At 45.1% G+C, this 21,734-nt stretch overlaps 1 protein-coding gene across 3 annotated transcripts in view; it reads left to right on the top strand.

The window, feature by feature from the left end:
- LOC137528787 (polymeric immunoglobulin receptor-like) overlaps positions 1-21,734 on the top strand; it is a 188,192-nt gene that overhangs the window by 39,227 nt on the left and 127,231 nt on the right. For 2 of the 3 annotated variants that reach the window (XM_068250367.1, XM_068250365.1), the window contains exon 2: positions 5,060-5,116. The exons of the other annotated variant lie outside the window; for it this stretch is intronic. In XM_068250367.1, coding sequence (XP_068106468.1) covers positions 5,068-5,116 — 49 coding nt within the window. In that variant the 5' untranslated portion in view covers positions 5,060-5,067. The remainder of the gene's footprint in view (positions 1-5,059; positions 5,117-21,734) is intronic. 3 annotated transcript variants of the gene reach the window in all.

The following is a 21,734-nucleotide window of genomic DNA, read 5'->3' as shown; positions in this document are numbered from 1 at the left end:
ACTTTTTTCACATTTGTGGCCTCAGAAGTCTTTTAAAAACATTTTTTATTATTTTTATGTGCTGTGTGTGGGAAATCTGAAAAAAAAATGGCGTGGGGTCCCCCATCCCGAGCCTCTGTAACCCCTTGTCCCCCATGCAGGCTGGGATAGCCAGAATGCGGAGCCCCGGCCGACTGAGCTATACCAGTCCGCATGGTCCATGGTATTGGGGGCTCCGCCATTTACTGTGATTACTTAGGTTCCCTGGTCCATTGCCTGAAAAACACCCCTAAGGCATTAGGTCACACCACCATGTTTGACAGTGGGGATGGTGTTCTTTAAGTTAAAGGCTTCTCCTTGTGTAGGTCAAATAAAGGAAACATCATTGTGACCAAACAATTCAATTTTTATTTCATCTTTCAATTCATGCACCTGCCTAATATTATTTAAACAATTATTGCACACTTTCTGTTAATCCAATAAACTTCATTTCACTTCTCAAATATCACTGTGTGTGTCTCCTATACCTATATGATATATTTAACTGACATTTTTTATCATAACAACCGACGATTTACACAAGAAAATCATGACAATAAGCAAGGTTACCTAAACTTTTGCATCCCTATATATATATATATATATATATATATATATATATATATATATATACACACACACCAGCACTGATCGCGCGCGGGACCCAGGAACACAGCGTGCGCAGCGATTTCTGCCAGCCCGGGCTCGGGCTTACTGCTATCAGCACGCAAAGCGGAGTCTGAACTCTAGTCTGGATTACTGCCAGGGAGGTTAAGGGTCCCCAGACATGCTGACAAACTCCCAGAGCTGGAAGGTTATGACTTTTTGCAGGAAGCCATGCCTCCACTAAAGTTGATTAGCTCCTAGAGTTTCTTAGCTATAGTAAGCCTTGCACTTAGCATAGATGAGAAACTCCTTGATATCGGAACTTGTCAGCAGCATAGTGTGGCAAGGCAAGTGAATGGTGTGTGAAGACGGTCATTGTGGAGCTCTTTAATTAAGGTTTAGAACATATTTAATTGATTAAAGATAAGTATTTTTGTTCAATAATATTAGAATAATAAAAATGTGTTTAAAATGAGTCTGTTTTTAACCTTTAACTATCAGGGGAGGGAGGGGGGGGCAGAGGCATTTGGGAGCCCCCTTGATGTTCCAATATAAATTGCACCCCAAGGCCTACATGTTTGTGTTTCTTGTCCATAACCAGGGCTTACTCTAGGCACTGGCATTCCAGGCAACTGCCTGGAGCGCCCACAATGCAGAGGGCGCACTCTGTGTCATTAAAATTATCTGCGGCATGGCCTCTTTAAAGACGCGGGCAAGTTCTCTCTCTGCCGCCACTATGTCAACATAGTGAAACAGCGGCAACGCTGGGTCAGCTAGAAAGAGAGCCGGGGGGTGTGCCTTGCAACAGAAGGAGTAGAGTCAAGGTGGCAAGCATGCTTAGCTAAAGGAGCCCTGCCCCCTCATGTGGAAGAGAGAAGAGCAGTGACTCCAGCATGAGGAAGAAGGGAATAAACTGATGAATTCCCCCACCACAGGAGGGCAAGAGATATTGGCCTGGTTCCAGGATCTTCGGTTGCATGCTGATGAAGCCAGAAGCTCCACCCCACCTAAAAGCTCGCTCCCACCGACTATGGCCATGACAGGAATACTAGAGTGGTGGCAGGCACCAAGACTGGGACGCTGTGAGCAGGTAAGATGGTGCCTCCACTCCATCAGCAGAAGCAACCGATGACTTCTCATGACCAGCACCACCCCAGGCCAGCATCACCCAATGACCTCTCCTGACCCCCCATCCCCCCAGCAGCACCCAGTGATCTCAACTGATCCCCCCCCCGCCCTATTAGGAGCCAGCGACCTCTCCTGACCCCCCAGGCATCGTGTGACTTCTTCCCAACCCCCAACAGCACCCAGTGACCTCTCCTGACCCCCAAGCAGCACCTAGTAACCTCTCTTGATGTCCCTCCTTCAGCAGCACCCAATGACCTCTCCTGATCCCCCCCAGCAGCACCCATTCACCTCTCTTCATCACCCCCCTTCCCCAGTAGTACCCAGAGATCTCATCTGACCCCCTCTGCAGCATCCAGTGACCCCCATCAGCACTCCGTGACCTCTCCTGACCCCCAATCAACACCTAGTGACCTCTCCTGACCCCCCAGCAGCACCCAGTTACCTCTCCTGATCCCACCCCCAGCAGCATCCAGTTTTCTCTTCCTAACCCTCAGCAGCACCCAGTTACCTTTCCTGACTCCACCCCCAGCAGCACCCAGTTTTCTCTTCCCAACCCCCAGCAGCATCCAGTGACCTCTATTGAGCCCCCAGCAGCACCCAATGATCTTTCCTGCCCCCTCTCCCCCAAGCAGCACCCAGTAACCTCTCCCCAATGTCCTACCATATTATTATTATTACTAGTAGACCTAAGCCCATTTAAAAACGGGCTCTAGGTCTATGTCGGAGCTCCCTCCCCTCCCTCCCCTGTGACCGCCACCACCGCTGCACATTCCACATACATGCTCACACCCGGCCAGCCCCCCTGGTGCGTCCTGCTCCCTGGCCCAAGGGTGTCCATGCAGAACATGCACAGTATCGCAAAGCACGGGACACACACACACACAGGGACGCAGAGACACAGGGGTTTTGTTAGGTAGGATTATGTATTTATATAACACTGGCATCTTCTGCAGTACTTTACAGAGTACATAGTCATGTCACTGACAGCTTTTAGCGGAGCTCACAAACTAATTTCTACCATAGTCATAGTGTAATGTCCTACTGTATTATTATTATTATGTATTTTTTATATCTGCATTTAATCTGTAGGGGACGTGTTATGTGCATTTGATCTATGGGGGACCTATCTGGATTTGATCTGTGGGGGACATGTCATGTGCATTTGATCTATGGGGGACATATCTGAATTGATCAGTGGGGGATGTGTTATGTGCATTTGATTCGTAGGGGACATGATACCTGACATTGTTATTTGTGTTATTTGTGCTATTATACTGTATATCTGAACATGTTCTGCAGTGGCCATGCTATCTACTGATTTTATTTTAGGGAATGGTTGCAGCATGAATCATATAGTACATGCTCGTATTATATCTCGTTTGGACTATTGCAATATACTGCTTGGTGGACTTCCAACTAACCGACTAGCACCGCTCCAATCTGTACTGAACTCTGCTGCTCAACTCATTCATCTCTCCTCTCGCTCTTCCTCTGCTGATCCTCTCTGTCAAGCTCTTCCCTGGCTACCAATCAACCAAAGGACCCAGTTCAAACTCTTAACCCTAACCTACAAAGCTCTCCACCATCTCTCTCCCCTGTACATCTTCTCACTAGTTTCCAGATATCAACCCAACCGCAATCTCAGATCTGCACACAACCTTATTTTATCCTCTTCTACAATTACCTCCTCACATTCACGGGTACACGATTTCTCACGTGCCTCACCCCTCCTCTGGAATGCCCTTCCACAGCACATTCGCTACTCTGTCACCTTTGAAATCTTTAAACGCTCCCTCAAAACCCACTTTCTCCGACAAGCATATTCTCTAGCTTAGGCCATGCACCCACTAAATAACCTAATTACGCACTGCCTGTACATATACTGTATATTTCCCCCACCTCTTGTTTCCACCCCATTCCTTTAGATTGTAAGCTCGCAAGGGCAGGGCTCTCACCCTTTTGTGTCATGGAATGTTATTAATTCAATTGCTTGCACACTGTTAGAAATGTATACATTTTAGTCATCATGTTACATCTGCTATTGTAATCACCTGTTCTGTATTTTGTACCAGTGTTCATATTTGATGTATATCATTGTCGGTATCATTATGTATGCCTTGTCTGTTTTCTTACATTCTTACAGCGCCACGGAATATGTTTGCGCTTTATAAATAAATAATAATAGTATGGCACACACTTTATGTCAAAAGGCATGCATTATACTGTAGTTGATAATATACTGTATAATAAACATAATTGTCCCATTTCAAACTTTTTTTGCAAATTGCATTAAATGTGCACTTAAACCGGAGGGGGAGGGTGCCACAAGCTTTCTCGCCTGGAGTGGCAAAATGGCTAGAGGTGCCCCTGTCCATAACACTGAACAGGGAGTAGAATCCTTGTCATCTCCCCTCCACAGAGTACCCCACAGTCTTTTAGACTGTGGGGGCTGCCATCACTCAATGGGGTAGTGTTATCAATAGTATCTGAGAGATAAATCTTGGGAGGTTTATATCATGCAAAACTGTCTCGGTCATTTTTAGAAGGTGCAATTTCCTTCTAAAACTGTTCTAAAACAGGAGGAGATAAGGAGGATTCTCAGAATTAGTGCAGTCAGTGAGAGAATCCTCTGAGTGAGGTAAGTTGTGCTTTAGCAGCTTTAATAGATAAAAGAGGGACTCGCAATAGTATTTTAATTGTAAAATAGCAGCCGATAAAGTACTTCTTAGGGTAGGATGGACTGAATGATGTTAATCAGTAAGGATACTCTTGCTTCATAGAAGAATGTGTCTCTCTCCTATCTCACAGTATACTGTAGCTGCTGTCTGGGCTGGACAAGGATGTGATGTGAGTGACAGCTGTGAAAGAAAAAACATTTAATTCAGTTATCTGGGTGATAAAACAACACATACAGAACCAGCTGACAGCTCATATTCCCATGTGGCAGTTTTGCACAAGTTTTAGAAGTGCTATCAACTATTTCTTCTTTCTATGTCAGATCAGCTCTGGTTTTGCTCTCTTCTATCAGTACAACATTTCTAAAAATTCATGCAAAACTGGTGCAAAAGTCTTCTTATGTTGTAAGTAGAGTTTTTATTTTGATTAATGTGCCCCAATGAATGGAGCTCCATGCTAATGGGCTCTTAAATACCTGAGGAAAATCTGCATGCACGAGGGACAAAAAGGTAATGATAATTGGGAGGGGAGACTCTATGCTGTCTTGTTTTTGAATTTCTAAAGAAAATGTGAACTAACACTTAAAATGTTAAAAGTTTCTCCAAATGACTTTTGAAAACGTCTTTTATAGATAAAAACATGGGGAATGTAACAACGCCAATATGGACTGGAACTAAGACTACACAAGGTATAGAAAGCACTTTAAAATCCAATTTCTCAAAAACTATAAGGTTTAAAAAAAATGTTGCTGCTAGTGACCCTGACACGTGTACCAATTTGTTTTTCCTATCTAAACTCTAAAGTTAATTTTTTTTAAAAACTAGAAGTTCTTTAACCACTTTACATCCTAACTACAGCATAATTACATCATTCCAAGTGGCTTCTGAAAGCCACAAAACCTGAATATAAGTTATTTTGATTTAATGAGCACAGCGTGCATGTTAGCATGTGCTCATTAACCTCCCTCCCCCTAGCTACACTATACCGGCATACCTGCCCAGGGTTCAATCCCCCCCAACCCCCACCCGACCCCTATAATTACCCCCCTCCTCCATACTGCAATGGGGAACGATTGTGGAATTGTCTCCGTGATCAGCGCACAAGACGTGCGCTGACACTGCGGAAATCCTCCACAAGCGTATAATTTGCGGGAACCCAGCAAAAGGTGCAATGCACCTGTAGAGGGAAATTCCTGTTGACAGGAACAGCTCCTCTGCCCTGCCACACACGCCAGACAGGAATTGCACGAAGGGAAGAAATGCAGGGCAAGATAGCCCTGAAAGAGATTGAGCAAAGGGACAGATTATATGCGTGTGCACCAAACTAGTCGCCAACCCGCGACGGTGCATACACAACAGCAGATATGAAGTAGGAACGCAATCGCGGGAGAGGCGATTGCCAGAGGCGACACAAGGCTACAGCAAGGCAGAGCACGAGAGTAGCAAAGGCACAGCAAATCATACAATGAGGAGATAAGGAAAATAACAAGCGCTAGCTAAACGCAAACACCGTATTCGCAACAGTGCATGCGTTTATGCGCGGTCTCCACGTGATAAGCACAATAGAGACAAGCACGCCTAACTAACCACCGACAAACATGAAACAGAGGACGCGAGCGCTTGCTAAACGGTTACCTCACCGAGCCTCCCGCAAGCGTTCGTAACAGACAAGACAGACACACGAAAACAGGGACAAGCGAGAGATAGGATCCACAACACTAGCGAAAGAGGCTAGTGCGATCCTGGAAGACAGAACAGAAGGGGCTACCAGTAACAACCGCTGTTCCGGTTAGCACCCAGACACACTGAACGATTTCCTGTCGGCCACCGCAGGGACAGGACAATCGCAACAGACAAACAAAACAGATATGCAATCCTAACTGCACTAGGGGAACCTGCCTAGTGCAGTCCCAGGAATTACACTAAGCTAATCTTCAAATAAAGAGCAAGGCTGACACTTGGAGTGTTTCACAGGAACTAATCCTTATGACCAGCCACTTACTGTGGGAAAGATAGTTCTTTTATAGAGCAAGCCCACAAAGGATGTGGCTAGGCAATCTGCATGACAAACGTATGCAAATTCCTCAGCAGCAAGCTGCACAACTGACAAAAGGTCTCTCTTCCAGAGACCTGCAGAATGCAGACCTGAACAGTGGTCAAAAGGCTGCCTGCCTGCGCAGGCAGCCACGCGGATCCTCACAGTACCCCCCCCTCTAGGGTCGGATTCCAGACGAGCCTCTAAACTGATATTAACAAAAGACTCTAACTGAAGACTCATGAAGGTCGGGGCAGCCCGACAAGGCCCAATTCCAGAGTCAGCCCACCCGAAACCGACCTCATCGGAAGGAGAAGCCACCGAAACATGCCCATCAGCACCACAAGTCTTAGCGTAACACCCATCAGTACTGTGAATGCCAGAGAAGGAGCCATCGACACCCACCGAGCCATGCCCACCACCTTCCAAGGACCGTCCAATAATACCAAACCTGCCACAATACCCATTCGAAGTGTCCCTTTCCACAAAGTACCCACTGCTGATTTCATCCAAGGTACCAGGAAATATTTCTCCCAGGATCTCCCAGAACACTTTGAAGCTCCGCAGAGATCCCAGGAGGGCAGAACGATCACCAGGCTCACATGGAAAACTATCAAGAACCCCTATGGAACCAATGACAATTCCAGATTCAGAATTACCAGGACAAGCATCAAGAACAGGGCCTTCAGGGACCACCTCTGGGCATGCAGGCAGGCAGGCAACATCAGAACAGGTTTCCACCGAGGAAGCATCTGAGCAGGCTGGCAACCGAGACACACTTGGGCTTTTTGGGTCACAGAACACATCGGGGTACACTAGCCCAAGGGGAACCTCAGGGCACTTCGAGGAACTGCCAACCTCAGAGTCCGTTACGAAAAGACCAAAACCAGAACCGGGCAGAGAATCATCACGAGCAGTGGTCTCCAGCACTGGACTTTCAAAAGAAGGCTTGGATTCAATCCTAAAAATCTCTGTGACAATAATATCATCATTGACTACATATGAGTAAAGCTCCACCAGAGCTGCAAAGGTAGTCAGCACAACAGCAATGCCTACTGAAGTGGGCAACACCTCAGAAGGACTTGGGGGGCAGGAAACATCTCCTACAAGTTCTGCACCCTTTGGGAGGAACTCGGAGGTCTCCAGGATATCAGACAATACCTCAGGAACATCATTTTTCAAGTTTTCTGAGAAGGATTCTGAACTATCTATGTTACAGGGCAAAACTGGAACTTTATTTTGTGGACAGGGCAGATGTCCCAGGGAAGGTTCCACCATAAACTGAGACTGAATTTCGTCATTATGAGCGGAATGTACAGGAATATTTACTGGAACACACACTGACTCCCTAACTTTAATCTCACTGCACCCAGAATTCTGCGTAGCAGTCAAACTAGCTTGCAACTCCAAAACTGCAGAAAAACAGGTGAGTATAGTAGCAATACCTAGACAAGCCTCTAGGGACACTGCAGGAGACTCTAAACAAGGCCATATTAACTCATCCAGAGTACAGGGTGCAGAATCAGCATTTTCCTCAGAACAAGAAAGGGACTCACAAATGTCAGTGTGATTGGACATCATATTGTTATTCATGGTACAGGGCAGGCTCAGAGAAAGCCTCTCTGGGCAAAACAAAAAAGCTTCAGCATCAGATTCGCAAAACCGAAGCGCTGTCTCACTCTTAGATTCGTCTAACAATGTCAAATCCGAGGAGTCAGAACGCAAAACTTGCGAATCAAAAATCGCTTTAGGTTGTGAAACTGACGCTTCCATAGCGCAAACCTCCGCGATCTGCGGGGCAGACTGTAAGGCGTTCAGGACAGAAACACTGGAACAACTGTCACCAGGCAACCGGCCCTTACAGGTGTGAACAGGGTGAGACAAAAACACATTTGCAGTAGAAATAGCGACAACATCAGGAAAAACTTTATTAGACATATTAATTTTACTTTTGATGCTGCATAATTTAGGAATTTTCCCCATAGCAGGATCACAGATGGAAGATCTTAAAGATCTGTCTCTAAATGACAAGGGGTCCCACACATCCTTGGAAAAACTGGCACATTCATGCTGATCACAATCTGCAGGAACATCCGAGAAACAGGCATCAGATCGCACAGATTCAAACTGCACGCAGTCAGGAGAGAATCCTCCAGGATTCGCACAGGAATCAACCACAGTGGCACACCCACTCATCTCAGATCGCACAATGTCACGACTCACATGCTTTACCCCAGAAAGGCAGGAACAATCATCCGACAACGATGTCTCTTTATTGGAATCAATTGATTGGTGTGTGTGCAACTCATCCAAAATCGTCTGCCACACATACAACACCGGATCTACAAAACACCTGTCACACTCATCAGAATCTATCAAAGTGTACACGGAATTGAGACAATCATTCAAGACATCTGCGCTTTTTGCGATGTAAAAATCGCAGAAGGCTTTCCAATCAAAATCAAATTCCTCCATCAAGGCCCCAATGTCCCATGAGGCAAATGGAGGTTCAAACAGGCCAGTATCCAGATAATCTCCATATGGGAGGAGTTCAGGAACAAAAACAGATTTTTTAACTGCTTTAATATAGTTTGCGATTCTACCTATAATAGGATCCACATAAGCTTTGGATTAGGGCAAAAAACACGGAGACTGAGCAACATCAATATCATACTGAATGGTTTTGCACATTTCAGACTTGACAGAAATTACCTCTTTATTTGTGGTTGCTAGGGGCAACGAATCTTTTGGTTGACAAGCCAAATCAGCAGATTGGCCTGCAAGCACCAACTCATTAACATATGGTAATGACACAGAAATGTTGCATAACCTAATCTGATCAGCGTCATGCACTGCAAGAAAAAACTCATAGAAATAACCTGGCAGGGGAATTCTAAGCTTACGAGAAAATACATGACTCAGAAATCTGCGAGGGTTATGTCTCAGATTTTTGTGTCTGGCATACTCATCAGCCCACACGAACAGATCTCCTTGGAAAAGATTGTAAGCAATCTGACCACTCCAAGTGGAAATATTGGTGGCCTGAAATTCAGGATTTGCCAAGAATCTGGAACATTCTGATATAAACTCATCTCTGGTTTCAGAGTCCAGTATCTTAAACCTCTTAAAGACACTGAACCCATATTTGACCAAATCGTACAAATCGGAAATTCCCTCTACACTGGGAATTTCGGTTTGGCTGGTCATGCTGTAACGATTGTGGAATTCTCTCCGTGATCAGCGCACAAGACGTGCGCTGACACTGCGGAAATCCTCCACAAGCGTATAATTTGCGGGAACCCAGCAAAAGGTGCAATGCACCTGTAGAGGGAAATTCCTGTTGACAGGAACAGCTCCTCTGCCCTGCCACACACGCCAGACAGGAATTGCACGAAGGGAAGAAACGCAGGGCAAGATAGCCCTGAAAGAGATTGAGCAAAGGGACAGATTATATGCGTGTGCACCAAACTAGTCGCCAACCCGCGACGGTGCATACACAACAGCAGATATGAAGTAGGAACGCAATCGCGGGAGAGGCGATTGCCAGAGGCGACACAAGGCTACAGCAAGGCAGAGCACAAGAGTAGCAAAGGCACAGCAAATCATACAATGAGGAGATAAGGAAAATAACAAGCGGTCTCCACGTGATAAGCACAATAGAGACAAGCACGCCTAACTAACCACCGACAAACAAACATGAAACAGAGGACGCGAGTGCTTGCTAAACAGTTACCTCACCGAGCCTCCCGCAAGCGTTCGTAACAGACAAGACAGACACACGAAAACAGGGACAAGCGACAGATAGGATCCACAACACTAGCGAAAGAGGCTAGTGCGATCCTGGAAGACAGAACAGAAGGGGCTACCAGTAACAACCGCTGTTCCGGTTAGCACCCAGACACACTGAACGATTTCCTGTCGGCCACCGCAGGGACAGGACAATTGCAACAGACAAACAAAACAGATATGCAATCCTAACTGCACTAGGGGAACCTGCCTAGTGCAGTCCCAGGAATTACACTAAGCTAATCTTCAAACAAAGAGCAAGGATGACACTTGGAGTGTTTCACAGGAACTAATCCTTATGACCAGCCACTTACTGTGGGAAAGATAGCTCTTTTATAGAGCAAGCCCACAAAGGATGTGGCTAGGCAATCTGCATGACAAACGTATGCAAATTCCTCAGCAGCAAGCTGCACAACTGACAAAAGGTCTCTCTTCCAGAGACCTGCAGAATGCAGACCTGAACAGTGGTCAAAAGGCTGCCTGCCTGCGCAGGCAGCCACGCGGATCCTCACAGGAGGGGAGATAAACGGCCACATCTGGCTAACTGAGGTGGGTGAGGGTTTAACAGAGGCACATCTGGTTAACTGGTGCTGGGGAAGTGTAGAGGGGCACAATCGGCCTACAATGGGGGAGAGGGGAATATACAGTGGGATGCGAAAGTTTGGGTAACCTTGATAATCGTCATGATTTTCCTGTGTAAATGTTGGTTGTTACAAAATGTCAGTAAAATATATCATATAGGAGACACATACAGTGATATTTGAGAAAGTGTGCAATAATTGTTTAAATACAATTAGGCAGGTGCATGAATTTGGGCACCACAAGAAAAATGAAATCAATATTTAGTAGACCCTCCTTTTGGAGAAATTACAGCCTCTTAACGCTTCCTGTAGGTTCCAATGAGAGTCTGGATTCTGGTTGAAGGTATGTTGGACCATTTCTCTTTACAAAACATGTCTAGTTCATTCAGGTTTGATGGCTTCCGAGCATGGACAGCTCTCTTTAACTCACACCACAGATTTTCAATTATATTCAGGTCTGGGGACTCAGATGGCCATTCTAGAACATTGTACTTGTTCATCTGCATGAATGTTTTATTGGATTTTGAGCAGTGTTTAGGGTTGTTGTCTTGGTGAAAGATCCAGCCCCGCTGCAGCTTCAGCTTTGTCACTGATTCCTGGACATTGATCTCCAGAATCTGCTGATACTGGGTGGAATCCATGCATCCCTGCATTGGCCACACAGCCCTACAGCATGATGAAACCATCACCATATTTTACTGTAGGTAGCAGGTGTTTCTCTTGCAATGCTGTGTTCTTTTTCCTCCATGCATCACACCCCTTGTTATCCCCAAATAACTCAATTTTAGTTTCGTCAGTCCACAGCACATTATTCCAAAATAAAGCTGGCTTGTCCAAATGTGCTTTAGCATACTTCAAGCGGCTCTGTTTGTGCTGTGGGTGGAGAAAAGGCTTTCTCTGCATCACTCTCGCATACAGCATTTCCTTGTGTAAAGTGCACTGAATGGTTGAATGATGTACAGTGACTCAGTCTGCAGCAAGATGATGTTGTAGGTCTTTCTGTACACAGCTTTCTGTATCCTTCCTCTAAACCAGGGGTCTCGAACTCAATTTACCCGGGGGCCGCAGGAGGCAAAGTCAGGATGAGGCTGGGCCGCATAAGGGAGTTCATGTGTCCCCATCGCAAAACGAGGGCTGCAGAGCCCCCAAATCGCCCCGGGGGGCAATCCGCCGGCATTTCCTGGAAGGGGCAGAGCTTTCAGCTTCAGCTCTGTCCCTCCTGACGTCAATCGCGGCGGATCGCCGCCTCTGCCCGCCCCTCTCACTCTTCCTTCACAGAGAGGGGCGGGGGAGAGGCGGCGATCCATTCGGCGATTGATGTCAGGAGGGGCAGAGCTACAGCTGGAAGCTCTGCCCCTCAGCGCAGTCGTGGATGTTTGCGCGGGGGATTTGGGGGTCTGCAGCCCTTGTTTAGTGGCGGGGATGCGGCGGATTACTTGGAAACACTGAAGCGAACTATAAGGTAAAATGGGCAAATATAGTTCGCTTCCGTGTCTCTTTTGCTTTTGCCGGCAGGCAGGGCCGGTTTAAGCAACAATGGGGCCCCAGAGCAAAATAAACCTGCAACCTCCCCCCCCCCCCCCCCAACAGATACCCTGGAACAAAAATCGGCATTAAGGGACCTTTTTTGCAGCTGGTATAGTCAGGGTGTGAAGCCCCAATCGGTCGGAGCTCCACATTCTGGCTACCCCAGCCTGCATGGGGGACAAGGGGTTAAAAAGTCTCAGGAGGGGGGACCCCACATCATTTTTAAAAAAAAAATTCCCACACTCTAAACATAAAAAAAAAAAATTGGGAAAATAGGAAAAAATGCCAGGAATCTTCATACAGCCATATTGTGGCTATATAGCGATCCCTGGCCAAAGCGCTGCGGCTGCGTATGGACCCCCTGGAAACCCCATCAGGAAATGTATTGCTCTTTCTTTTGATACATGTAAAATTACACTGCGGTAAAAGTGACATTTACCGCATTTAAAAGTATACTATTTTCCTTCGAAACTTTAAAATCGATTTTCTCAAAAACTATAAGGTCTTTTTGAAAAATTGTTTTTTCCTCTTATTCCTAATGATCTCCTTAACATATCCTGCAAATGTAGGGTTTCTATCATTTAAGGTGGATTTGCTATTAACCATTAAAGTCGGCGGGTTTATAAACGTGTATTTTTTTCCTTTGCAACTTTAAAAACGATTTTCTCAAAAACTATAAGGCCGATTTGAAAAAATTTTTTTCCTCTTGTAGCCACTGGGGGCCCCTACAAGCTCTGGGGCCCTGGGGCCACAAAATATTGTATCGAGGGCCGCAAATGGCCCGCGGGCCGCGAGTTTGAGACCCCTGCTCTAAACCATGATGGTGAACAATCTTTGTCTTCAGGTCATTTGAGAGTTATTTTGAGACCCCCATGTTGCTACTCTTCAGAGAAAATTAAAAGAGGAGGGAAACTTACAATTTGGAATCAATAAAATGCCAGTAGTGCCCCAAATTATGCACCTGCCTAATTTTATTTAAACAATTATTGTACACTTTCTGTAAATCCCATAAATTTAATTTCACTTCTCAGATATCACTGTGTGTGTCTCCTATATGATATATTTAACTGACATTTTTTATCGTTGCAACCAATGATTTATACACAAAAATCATGACGATTAACAAGGTTGCCCAAACTTTCGCATCCCACTCTATTATAAGGGTCGTTTTTCACTTCAATGTCACTTTAAAGAGGAACTTAACTGAGTGCACCTTAATGATTAAAATTGCTCATATTTTACAAATAATAATTTAGATAATGTTTTCCTATTGTAAAATATTTCCTTACCCCAATATACATTCTGACATCTTTACTGCTGGTAAGGTGCATCACTGTGGAATGTTTGTTTGCTGTGTGTTCCTAAGTGATCAGAAATAATACCTGGACTAAATACCCTAGGCTAAACATCATATTATTTCTGATGTTGAAACCATGATGATTAATGTAAAATTAGGTATCCAGAATAATGTAATGCATTGTACTGCATGCTGTTATGGTGCCTCTTTAAATAAATCAGCCAGATTCAAAGTGAAGTCATGGAGCTGTGAGGAAACAGGATCCTCCAACTCTCCCTTACCCACGCAGAATCCGGCGGCATCCAGTTATCTAAATTTGCCCATCTGTCCTCGGTCTGGTCCCTGAGGCTTAGGCGGCACGGTGCAGCGAGGGGATGGCGGCAAAATGTGCACAGAAGGTGGAGGGGCCGGTGGAGACGCTTGCGCGGTTTGCCTGCAATGGCTCCCTAGATGGCGCCAGCGGCGGTGCGGCCAGGACTGACACAGTGGAGGAGGCGGAGGACACCGCTCCAGGAACTTCCAAATGCCACAGTGGCGGAGAGGGGCTCTTCCAGCAAACGGGTAAGACCCATCCATCTTCTACCCCTTGCCCAAAAGAGAGAAAAACCAGGGGAAGAAGCAGAGCCAGGCACCAAACATAGAGCCTTTTAGAGGGGGAGGAGCAGTGTGCGGAGAAGCCATGCAGAGTTTCTGGGATTCTTTTACTAAATTTTTGGCTAAAATTTTAAAACGCTCAATAGATCCTTCATTTAAGGCCTTTCTATTGGGGATTATTGATAATGTGACTTGCAGTAAACATAAAAAAGTGTTTCTTAGACTCACCTTATATTATGCATGATAAAGTTTATTGTTTAAATGGCAATCACCCGGGGTCCCTTCTTTGGAGCGCTTTAAAACCCTGGTTAATCAAAACCTCCATCTTTATAGTCTTACTTACCAAGTGCAAGGACACCCATCTAAGTTTGATAAGGTGTGGGGTCTGTGGGTTGAGGATGATGACACTGTCATTCCTAACTTTCACTAACTTATCGCACTCATCCCTAGGAAACATGTGCCTTTAAACAACACAATTAGGCAACTCCCTGAACCTCTAAACTCAACTCTGGACATACTGGTACATCCAGATAGAGCCTCAGTAATTCAAACAGGACGTACTGATATGTCTTGTCAAGTAGCGGTGGGTGCGCACATGCACGCTGCTTGTTCATCTCGGGACTTAAATGTTGGTGATTGGTGAAGGGGAGCATGTGTTCACAGAGTCAATCGAAGTGCCTGGGAATAAATGAAAATGATTCCGAACAGGACATACTGGCGGGTAATTATAAAGCTGTAACACATTCTGGAGGATGTTAAACTCAGCAGGTTACTGAAATGCACCTCCAAAAGCCACTTAGCCCCCCACCACACACATACACACACACACACACACAGTGGACCAACTCCTCCCCTACTGAGCAGCCTTCCGGGTGATGTTGATGTAGGTATCGTTTTACTGTGAATATAGATACTTGTCTGCCTGTGTCCTCCAGCATACTCACAAGGTCCTTTGCTGTTCTGAAATCAACTTGCACTTTCATGCTAGCATTACGTGCATTCTACTCCAGTAGACAGAATGTGCTCCCTTCCTAAGCAGCGCTGCGTAATATGTTGGCGCTTTATAAATACAATAAATAAATAAATAGTGGTGTGGTCTCATGGTGTTTCTGCATGAGTTTTATTGTTTACTCACATGACCATGGAACCTTCAGGCCAGTATCACACTTCTAACTGGTGTTATAGGTGCACTGCAGTGCAAGTCTTTCCCAAGGACTATAGGTACTGTCTTCAGCCAGGACTCAAACCCTGGTCTCCTGTGTCAAAGATGGTGTCTTCAACAAGTACACTATTATATTTTTGCTAAATTTTTGCTTTGCTTTGCCTTGCCATTCCTGAACACTTGTAACTAAACCAAACAGCAATGCTAATACAGGAGCGGTACATGGACTCTGAAATAAGTCACAAACAGGGGCACACCTACAGATCTGTGGGCCGAACTGATCCGGTCGGGCCTACTGCAAAACCCTGCCCCCCCCCCCCCCCCCCTCCCCCTTAAAAAAGATAACTCTGACCGGACATCAGCCATATGCCTATACCTCCCGCCCCTCACCCTGCCAATTTAGCAGAGTGCAACAGTGGATCATGATACATAACCAGCTTCTCGCAGAGCAACACATTTTCCTCTCCCTTCACTTTCCCTCTGTCTATCTGCCTGCGGCTATCGACCCTGCATGTCATATGACGTATGAGAGTCCCAAGCAGATAGAACAGTTGAAGTGAAGAGAGAGGAGGATATTTTGCCCTGCTAGAAGCTGCCGGTAATGTATTACCCAGAACAGCAGGGTCGTGGGAGTTATTGTTACGGCCATGGTCACATGACTGTCTGCAACTCACATGTAAACTAGAGTAATCTCTTTCTTTGTAGCTACTGCCCTCTACTGTCCAATATCAGTGTTCCATGCAAACTGGAATGTGCCCTTGTCTGATTCAAAAAGTGATGCTTTCATTTTCATAATAATAAATATTTCTAATGTTCTCGACTACTGTCCTGTAATAGTTCACTGTGAGTGTTATGTACTGGATGAGAAAAAGTGATCACATACAATTACCTTCTGTTTCAAGAAAGCAATGCTGTACCTTACAGTGATTTAAGTCAAGGATGTTTAGATTCCTTTTAATAGTGCATTAAACAGAATCCTTGAGTTGGAATGTGTATTTAGCAACAACAGGCTATGTATTATGTTTGATCTGGTGATACTGATTGATAGGCCACGGAGCAGCAGAAAAACGAAAACTATGAATTTTAGAAAAGCAAAATTCAACTCAGGCATGCGCTAAGTAGTGTTGATCGAACACCCAGTTATTCGGGCTCGGGTCGGCTCGGCCGAACATGGTCCAGATGTTCGGGATATTCGGCCGAACACCGAGCCTAATTGAAGTCAATGGGGACCCGAGCATGGCCTAAAAGCAGGCAAAGCAGGCCTGAAAAAACTTGCAAAATGAGGGAAACGTTTGCAAAACGGGTTGGAAATAGTGGGGGGGCATTTACACATAGATTTTAGGCTCAGAATAAAAGCAGGGACTCATGTTTGCAGAGCAGTGCGCCAATTATACTTGACTGCCAATAAAACAAATAAAACTCCCCAAAAAAGGCATACGTGTATGGGGAAAAACTGCACGCTTAAGGCCAATGCAGTTTATCGCCATGCATTTATAAATTTTATACAAATGAGATCCTGAAATGTGGAGGTGTACAGAGGCACCGGTAGGATCAAATACACTAAAACGTTTAAAACGATTGGGATGCGGTGGTGGACCAGCCAACCCCAAAACAGACAAAAATACTGTCGATTTAAAGTTGTAGACAATTTATTTACAAACTCCTATGACAAGTTGCAACGCTTTTTGCAGGCAAAATCCCGCTTCATTAGGCAATAAACAGGAGCAATATACAGCACGGAGTCCAAATAACGCTTGGCACCTCTGTGAGATCCTGAAAAGCTGTCCTAGTACCAATGGGACCGGCAACACTAACCCAGCACACAGGATGGAAAGGAGGTACAGGAGAACAAGGCCACGCTTTGTGACACAACCCAGGCCTTGCATGAGGACAAAATGCATGCTTAAAGCAATGCATTTTGTCGCCATGCATTGATAAATATAATAGAAATGAGATATTCCTGAAAAGCAGTCCTACCAATGGGACCGGCAACGCTAACCCAGCACACAGGATGGAAGAGGAGGTACAGGAGAACAAGGCCACGCTTTGACACAACCCAGCCCTTGCATGAGGACAAAATGCAAATGAGAGTAAAATGCAATAAAGTGTGTTTTTTATGGGCACAACTGTTCCCAGCTGGCACTGAAAGTACTGCTTTTTTTCAACAATAAGCAACAGTAAAATGCAATAAAGTGTGTTTATTTTATGGGCACAACTGATCCCAGCTGGCACTGAAAGTACTGTTTTTTTTTTTCAACAATAAGCAACATTAAAATGCATAGTTACATAGTTACATAGTTATTTTGGTTGAAAAAAGACATACGTCCATCGAGTTCAACCAGTACAAAGTACAACACCAGCCTGCTTCCTCACATATCTCTGTTGATCCAGAAGAAGACAAAAAAAACCCTTACAAGGCATGGTCCAATTAGCCCCAAAAGGGAAAAATTCCTTCCTGACTCCAGATGGCAATCAGATAACATCCCTGGATCAACATCATTAAGCATTACCTAGTAATTGTAGCCATGGATGTCTTTCAACGCAAGGAAAGCATCTAAGCCCCCTTTAAATGCAGGTATAGAGTTTGCCATAACGACTTCCTGTGGCAATGCATTCCACATCTTAATCACTCTTACTGTAAAGAACCCTTTCTTAAATAAATGGCTAAACCGTTTTTCCTCCATGCGCAGATCATGTCCTCTAGTCCGTTGGGAAGGCCTAGGGACAAAAAGCTCATGCAATAAAGTGTGTTTATTTTATGGGCACAACTGAACCCAGCTGGCACTGAAAATACTGTTTTTTTTTCAACAATAAGCAACAGTCAAATGCAATAAACTGTGTTTTTTTATGGGCCCTATGGCTGCTGCCAGTGGTGAGGCTGGGGCACTGTGGCTGCTGCCAATGCCTGGCAGTGGTGAGGCAGGGGCTCTCTGGCTCTGTATGTTCATCTGAGCAAGTTAACTGGGAATGCTGGGAATACATGGTTAGTTTATGCGCCAGTATCGAGCCAGCGGCTCGATGCCGGCGCATCACCGCTCGTCCGCGTGTGCGCGCGGATCGATTGCCACTTGTCCCTGCGGGCACTTCCTTATCAGCGTTTCGTTTTTGCCCATTGTCCGTCCGCGGGGATCGAGCCGGGAATTGATCCACGCGGTGATCTGACACGTCGGAAATTATCAATCGAGCCATCAGCGGCTCGATTGATAAGAAAAAAACGTACCGTCTATGCCCAGCATTAGAATCTGGTCTCGCAATTCCTCCATAATATATTTTTTATGGGCCTTGATAATATCACGCTAGTGCGTGGCGAGATAGCGTACAGGTAATATAGAACAATAGTATAATAACGTAGTCAGGATCAGGCTAAGGTCGTTCGCCAGTCAGAGATATCAAGGTACAGAGTAGCTAGGCTAATTCGTAGTCAATAATCGAGCAGAGTCATACACATAGGTCAGATGTCAGTCGTATTGTAAGGATTAGGCAATAACGAAGTCAGGGACAGGCCGAGTCGGTAACGAGTATCAGATGGCAGCGGTACAGAAGGACTAGACAGGAGCGAGGTCAAAAGGCAGGCAAAAGTCGGTACACAGATAATATACAATAAGATGTTACAATAAGTAATATTATTAGAATATATATACGAAAATAACAAAGACTGACTAACTGGAGTACATATATATTGTGCGTCTACACAATATATCAATGTAGCTCAAAGTAGCTAGCTAGACCTAGAACCAGCGAACTGATTAGTATCAAGGCCAGTGAGCGACTGCAAGCTCTGGCCTTAAATACAGATCCCAATTCCCCAGAAACCACTCAAATAGTGATGTCACTTCATTGACATCACTGCTGACCTCAGCTAGATCCTCCTCCTAAGCCTATAAGGCTTATCGGCGGCCGCACGCGCACGTTTGGTCGCACTGTGCACGCCGGAACTCACCGCCGGAGGGAAGCTGGGGATGCCGCCAGAGGATATCGGCAGCGAAGTCCCGCCGCTCGCCCGGACCATGCCGGAGACGCCGCGGGACCTGCCGCTGGAAGGTAAGAATGTTACACAATTATTTAAGAAGGGCTAAAAAACCTGATCACCTTGTGATTCTGGAACTGGTTTCTCCCCATGCCAATGTCCAGCTGACAAAAAATATACAATCTAATTGTGCAATGCATGAACAGTCTTATCAACCTCTATATATGAGGATTAACACATTGATTGCAAAGTGGGTGTATACTGTAGTTCAAGAATGCTTTTATTCCCCAAAGATGTGGTAGAAATTGAATAAAGATCATACAATCAGATTATATAATGAAATGTTCAGCTTTAGCAATAAAACTGTGGTTTAAACTGCTGGAGAACTCGTTGACTGCAAAGAGGATAAAGCTGGCCTTACATGCATTGAATTTTTTCCCTTATCAAATTTTCTAGTTATCTGCCACCGAACAAGCAGTGTCTATCGTAATTTGGATTCACTGCAAAGATTTAACAAAAATTCTAATTGCACCAGACGGTAAATTTTGGTTGACTGGACATGGTGGGGGAGCAGCGGTAGACCAATGGGTCATAAAGTTGCACTGTATTGAACAGTGCAAAGCTGCAGTTCCATAGATTTACAATAGTTTTAATGGTAACAGTAAATTCGGGCGCCTGAGGCAAGTGGACAAATCGGGCGCCGCCATTCACTCCCATAATAAATATCGTTTAATGGGCGCCCGACAGGAAAAAAGGGCGCCGGAGAAAAATAACGTTTTATAAGCGGCGCCCGGAGACTTTTACTGTTTTATAACTGCTTCTCATGATTACACATTATTTTATGATTTATAATTTTTTAAACATTATTTTTAAACGAAAAACAGTACAATCTTTTTTAAAACATTTTTAAACGAAAAACAGCACAATATTTTTTTCACACGTTATTAATGCTTATCACAGGGGGGTCTTAGGTTTAGGCACCACCAGGGGGGTCTTAGGTTTAGGCACCACCAGGGGGGTCTTAGGTTTAGGCACCAACAGGGGGGTCTTAGGTTTAGGCACCACCAGGGGGGTCTTAGGTTTAGGCACCAACAGGGGGGTCTTAGGTTTAGGCACCAACAGGGGGGTCTTAGGTTTAGGCACCAACAGGGGGGTCTTAGGTTTAGGCACCAACAGGGGGGTCTTAGGTTTAGGCACCAACAGGGGGGTCTTAGGTTTAGGCACCAACAGGGGGGTCTTAGGTTTAGGCACCAACAGGGGAGTCTTAGATTTAGGCACCATCAGGGGGGTCTTAGGTTTAGGCACCACCAGGGGGGTCTTAGGTTTAGGCACCACCAGGGGGGTCTTAGGTTTAGGCACCAACACAGGGGTCTAGGGGTTAGGGGTAGGTACAGGGAGGGTTACTTACTATTTTTTTTTAAACGTTATTATACGTTTCACTTTTTAAACGGAAGATTAACGTTTTCACAATTGCCAATTTCATGCACATTATTTAATGATTTATATCTTTATAAAACATTATTTTTAAACGAAATATAGTACATTATATTTTTAAACGTTATCCATGTTTATCGTTTAAAACCCCGCACCCTTTTTTCCCAGCACCCCTTTTTAACGTACGCAGTTTTAATAGTGAGACCTACTGAAAATCTGTGCGCCATGTATGGGGAGAATTGATCCCTCTCTGATCAGATTTAAAGGGATTGATCTGTTTGCCCCATTGAGCAAAACTCTATCCATGTATGGCCGCCTTAAATCTTAGGGCCTGTTTCCACTGCCTGCGATTCGCTGCGTTTCTCCACATGCAAATTTTGACAGGGAAATGCAGCCTAAATTGGACGACATGCAGCAAAAAACCGCATGGCACGGCTAGAGAGATTCAGATGCATTCTCACATAAGTGCATGTGCTGGCACGGTGGAAACGGGCCCTAAAACAGAGTCTTCTGTCAGTATAAAATTGCTACAGCAGTGTGTGCAGGGCCGGTTCTCTCATGAAGCAAGGTGAAACATTTGCATCAGGCACAGAGATTGCAGGGGCAGCATGTTGCTGTGTGTTTACACGTAGTGCTTGTTCACACCTAGGGCGTTTTGTGTTTTTATTTAAGCACTGGCGATTTTCAAAATCGCCCTAAAAGCGCTTGTGCAATGATTCCCTATGAGAGTTCACATCTGAGCGGTTTGTTTCCGATCCGCTTAGCAAAACGCTGCCTGTACCATTTTAGGGCGATTTTGCTACAATGGAAGGTATAGGAAAAACACAAAACGCTCACAAAATCACTTTGTGCGGTGATTGCATTTGCGCTTTTAAGAATCATTACATTGTATTTATTCTTTTCCGGGTCAAAGAGTTTACTTCC

Source organism: Hyperolius riggenbachi, chromosome 8, assembly GCF_040937935.1.
Source record: "Hyperolius riggenbachi isolate aHypRig1 chromosome 8, aHypRig1.pri, whole genome shotgun sequence".
NCBI classification, from domain to species: Eukaryota; Metazoa; Chordata; class Amphibia; order Anura; family Hyperoliidae; genus Hyperolius; species Hyperolius riggenbachi.
The sequence above is the reverse complement of the archived record's forward strand: the minus strand, read 5'-3'. Positions and strand labels throughout refer to the sequence as shown.